Here is a 5138-nt window from a genome sequence, read left to right as displayed (position 1 = left end):
CTCTCTCTCTCTCTCTCTCTCTCTCTCTCTCTCTCTCCTCTCTCTCCTCTCTCTCCTCTCTCTCTTTCTCTCCCCCTAACAAAAATTTCACTTCTCAGCTCAGTTACATGTGAAAGAATGAACTGCCTGAGCCTGTTTATGGATGATTTTCTCAACTTCCGTGTTGTTGTTAACCAAGGAATTGCAGCTAAGGATGGCTCCCATGACTGGTCCATGGTTAGAGGAGAGCAGTTCTCTGTAGGGAATGTAGAAAAAGGCTTCTCTCGATCACGAAACTGTTAGAGTTTTGTTTCTTTGCTATACTACTGGCTTGCATTATCAGAATTTCTGCTTTAAGATTTCTTAAGCATTTGAAGCCTGTCAAAAGGTTGACAAGTTTTAGGAAATACTCTTAAGCAGATTTCACTTGCAGGGGGAGGCGGGTGGGCAAATTTTCAGAAACTGGGAAGGAGCCTCGTACATTGTTGACGGAGGTTCTCCTCCATTGGGTGTGGGAAACCTTCAGTTTCCACAGGACATCAACAGACATGTCAAATTTTGATGCTTATAGCCATCTCTGGGGATTGTTAGGAGGGCAAGTGTTATTCTAATTTTAGAGACCGGTAAATACTGACCTCCACGAGGTTAAAAGACTTGCCCTAGGTCATAATGCTAGGAATTGGTAGAGCCAATGCACACATCTAAGGGCTCCAATTCCAAAGCCAGTTTTTGCCTTTCACTGCTGGCAGGCCACGGCTTTCCTCTGTATTTTTTAGAAGAGCTTGCGCCCGTGCCTTTTCCCTCTGCATTGTTATGCCCCCCCCCCTTCAAATGCTGCCCTTCACCCTCTCTCTTAAGCTTACTACTTACTCTTTTAGGACCCTGGAGGCAGACTGCAGCAGGCAGATAAACCTCCACCTACCCTTCGCAATGGGGTCCTACTCACCTCGCCAGGGTCCGGAGCTCCTGTGCGCTTTGCTGGTACAGCTGGGGGCGTAGCTGCTAGGCTGGCTCAGGGCCCTACTGAAATGTTCGTCCACCACAGAACTGATGTCCCCCCGGAAGTAGGTGAAAAGGACACATCTGGAGTTGATGTACTCAGCTTCGGGTGGGCGCTCTTTCTCCGGGCTGCCCTCCTCTTCTTTTACACTGGCTGGGGTTTGGTTGGAAAACGAGGAACTCCCACTGGCACTGCTGCTTGGGCTGGCGTTGCACTCTTGGGCTTCCTGCATTTTTGAGTAGTAGGCTAGTTTCTAGAAAGAGAAAGAGAAAGAGAAAGAGAAAGAGAGAGGGAGAGGAGAGGAGAGGAGAGAGAGAGAGAGAGAGAGAGAGAGAGAGAGAGAGAGTGTGTTAAAAGTCATTTCTGAAGAGATGGTCAATGTAGGATCATCCTTAAGGTAACCGTTGAGTAATTGGCATCTCTGCCTAAGCTATAAAAACCAGGACAGTTGCCTCTCTGCCTTCAATAGTCCCTAAAGAAAACCTGCCCTCTTTGATACTTTCTCTTCCCAGAATAGCAGGAAAACTGTCTTAAAATGTTGGGGTGAAAAATCTCAGAAGTCATTGAACTGACGGAACAATCAATCAGTCAATCAATCAATCAGTTATTCAATAAAACAAAAAGAAAACAAAACAAATGAAGAAAAAGCAAACCAGATTGTGAGGACTGTAAACCGAGTTCATCTTTCAGAGCTGCGCTCAGGGCATATAGATTTTTTCCAATCAGTCTGCAAGGATCACAGCGGCACCCAAGTTAAGCTAGCAGTTCTGTACATGAGAACTCAGAGCAGAAACACAAGACACAAGATCAAGCATCCTCATGATGAAATAGAAGAGCAACAACAATGAACAAAGGGTTCCACATTACACAATCAGGAATGAAATGCTACGGAAAACAAGAAGGAGTTCCAGACTCATGACTGGGGAAACTCTGGATCTTTCTAATACATGCAAGTTGATTTTTATATGGGCGTCCACAAAAATCTCTAAAGTCGGGGTCATTTGTTTGCATTCTTTTGATTGGTTTGGGTGCAAGGTTTCCTACAGCCTAGGCTGGCCTGAAACTTGCCAAGCAGCTGAGAGTGGCCTTGAACTAAGATCTTCCTGTCTCAGCCTTTCAAGTGCTGGGGCTACAGGAGAATTCTCTGTGTTTGTCATTTAAAACAGATCATTTATGTAAGGAAAAGTCAGCAAAGGATGAGCACACTGGTATCTCCAAACAGAAGTTATGAAAGGAGCACAATGAAGAAGGTTGGGATCCTGATGTACTCCTGAGCCAGTCACTGTATCAATGAAACTTTAAGACTAGATGCAGCTACTGGGAACATCTTAGAAATGAGCCGTGCATTGATTAGAGTGCTAAATCATTTTCAAGGCAGATGTGGCCTTGAAAGGAAGGGCAGAGGCATACAAAGAGAAGAGATTTTATGTAGTAGCCGGGTCTGGGGTCCAGGAGGAAAAGGACCAGCTAGAGGACCGAAGTATCCCTCCTTTTTGAAGTAGATCATCCCACACTGGGAAAGGGCTTTTGGCCCCAGAAGCTGAGGCCCCAAAATTCTAATTTTGAACATCTTCACCACACCCGAATGCCACGTTCTTGCTTCATTCACCATGAGAAACCATGGCGATTCCTAAACGTAACACAAATTAGGACTTCATAATTCTAGGTTGAAAAGTTTGCCAGGGAAGAGGGGGCACCTAAAGTAAAATCTATTCATTTTATTATCTGAATATATTGTTGGGGTTTGCAAACAAAATTATTTAAAGTACTGACGCAAACAACAACAGTTCGTTTCACTGTTCCCTAAAGAGAAGACCAGGTGCTTGCTTTCCAGCCTGGTCCGGAACTCTGACGCCATAGGTGTGTGCTTTTCCTTTTGCCCTGGAATACTGTTCTCAGATTCTGCTACCTTCGCTGTGGGCACGGAAGGAAAGAAACAGCAGTTGACAACACACACAGCCCACGGAAAGGAGAAATCAGAAATCGGCAGACTTGAATGAAACTTGGACAGTTTGCAGGAGCGGGGTTAAATGATCTTAAAAATGACTTTGGGCTGTCGCATTCTACCACTTGGCCCCAGAAGGGTAAGCTCCGGGGGCAGGCCAGTCACACCGGAATAGGGCTCCCTAGAACTCGACAAGGCACAGGTCTCAAGGCCAGTGCGGTCTGGCTGGTTTCTCCTGAAAACGAATCCAGCAGTTCCGGAGTTAGTTGGCCCGACCGCCCGAGACCTGAAATGGAAGAGATTATTCCCAGGATGATCGCACGGTTCTCCATCTTAGAACGACAAGGCGGGCTTTTATTTTCTTTTCTGTTTTTATTCCTACGGCCAAGATCAAAGTTTGAATTTCCCAGCGTGAGCTTTGCGGAAGCCCTGCGCACTCGAACTAGACTTTAGGAAGAAAATTCAGTAGGAACCATCCTCATTTGTTTTCTTGGAAGGCTTAGGTGCATATTAGCACGACTTAGTTGTCCTCCCAGGACAGTAAATGGACCAGCTAAAAAGATAATTAGCTGCGCTCCCGGCATCCCGGCGTCTTTGGCTGCCTGTCTGTCGCTCTTGGCGCTCAGAGGCTCAGGCGACCTTTCGGGTAGCGGTTCTTTCGTAGTCTGGGGTGCTCTACTGGTGCCCGCCCCACCCGAACAGACTCGTACCTGGTGGTAGGGAGTGTATGCGGCTGCGAAATAAGGCTGCGGAGGACCGTAGACCTGGTACATAACATCCAGACAGCTCATGGCTCCCCGCCGCGGAGGCAGCTGAGTGGTTTCTCATCAACGCTGTTTTGGAGGAGCTCAAGGATGCTGCAGCGGCGACAGTGGCGACAGAGCCCCAGAGTCATGGGCCGCGGGGCAGTGCTGGGCTGGGGATGCGGCCAGCTCGCTCCCCTCCCACTCCGTGGTTCCAGCCCGGCCGCGCTCCCGGGCAGAAGCGCCGGGGCTCCCGCTAGTGCGCATTTAAACCCCGTAGCCCCTGGCGCGCTGACGCTGCGAGGGGGCGGGGACCAAAGGACAGCTATGTTTCGGAGAGTTTCCCGGGACTACCTCGCGGGAAGCTTGTGGCCTGGGTGTCAGGAAGTGAATTCTGAAAGTGGAGCCCCAAACTTCTCTCCCGGAGTAGCGATTTCCCTCTTCCCTTTCCACGAGGGACAGAGACAGCAGAAACACAGAGATAGAGAAACCAGGAACAGTGATAAACCAAGGTGCGGGTACCGGCAGAGCGCAGGAAAGTCGCAGGCAGGTCTGGGGGCAGAATCTCTGCCTGCAGTCCCCAGAAGAGGTTTGGGGAGGGATAGAGCTGTCTTTTGGAATCCCTGCGGGATCAAGGTTTCCACAGATGGGTTAAGAAAGGAGTCATGGGACTCCGCGGGGAAGTGGCAGGCAGTGGCTAAGACTTGCTGTCCCATCTCCTGTGCGCTTTCACCAATTCTTGTTCGGGTCCCCAGTACCCCATCTCCTGTTTTAATTCTTCCTTCTTGGGTCGTTCCTTTTCTCCGTTTTAAGTTCTATCCCACCCCTTTCTCTTTGATGCTTTCAACGAACCAACTTGATTCCCGTGGATGGCGCCTGTTCTGTGTGAACTACTTTCTAAGATTTCAAAAGCTCCTACCCAGCCCTCTTATGCCAAGCCGGAGTCTCCACCTGGCCCTTTAAAAGTTCCTTAACGTTTAGATCAGGGACTTCTTGGTTCTAAGATGCACCTCAGCACTGCAATTATAGTACTTAGGTTGTCTCTTTGGTTGGTTATAAAAGCTGTAATGGTCTGTTCCATTTAAGAAGGCAAGACTGTGAACCATGACCCTTAGTGATACCTTTTCTTGTCAGCGGTACCAGCGGTGTGGGCTCTTATTGCGGGTGCCGGAGGGGTGTGTGTGTGTGTGTGTGTGTGTGTGTGTGTGTGTGTGTGTTTTCCCCGTGTTTGCTCCAAGCTCCACCAGAAACCCTCCTAGGAGGGGAGATGAGATGTAACAACAGAATCCTCCGTCTAGTCTAAGGGTGAATTGACCCATGGTTACTTCGTGGCAAGGTCAATCGGAAAAAATGTTCTTTAGATGGGAGGAGCCTCAAGGAACCGTGGAGAGCAAGTTTTGGGGACCGCGGGGCGGGGGGGCACAGATAGTAAGCTTCCAGAACCCAGAACCAAGTAATGTATAGATGAAAG

General features: G+C 48.7%; 1 protein-coding gene across 2 annotated transcripts in view; it reads right to left on the bottom strand.

The window, feature by feature from the left end:
• The window catches only part of Vgll2 (vestigial like family member 2), a 5502-nt gene extending 1766 nt beyond the window's left edge, over positions 1-3736 (bottom strand). For both annotated transcript variants that reach the window (XM_005363615.3, XM_005363616.3), the window contains exons 1-2: positions 3635-3736; positions 926-1232 (exon numbers count right to left, since the gene is read on the bottom strand). In XM_005363615.3, the coding sequence (XP_005363672.1) occupies positions 926-1232; positions 3635-3715 (388 nt within the window). In that variant the 5' untranslated portion in view covers positions 3716-3736. The remainder of the gene's footprint in view (positions 1-925; positions 1233-3634) is intronic.
• Between the last annotated feature and the right edge of the window lie 1402 nt (positions 3737-5138).

This window comes from Microtus ochrogaster, linkage group LG9 (assembly GCF_000317375.1).
Source record: "Microtus ochrogaster isolate Prairie Vole_2 linkage group LG9, MicOch1.0, whole genome shotgun sequence".
Taxonomy (NCBI): Eukaryota; Metazoa; Chordata; class Mammalia; order Rodentia; family Cricetidae; genus Microtus; species Microtus ochrogaster.
The sequence above is the reverse complement of the archived record's forward strand: the minus strand, read 5'-3'. Positions and strand labels throughout refer to the sequence as shown.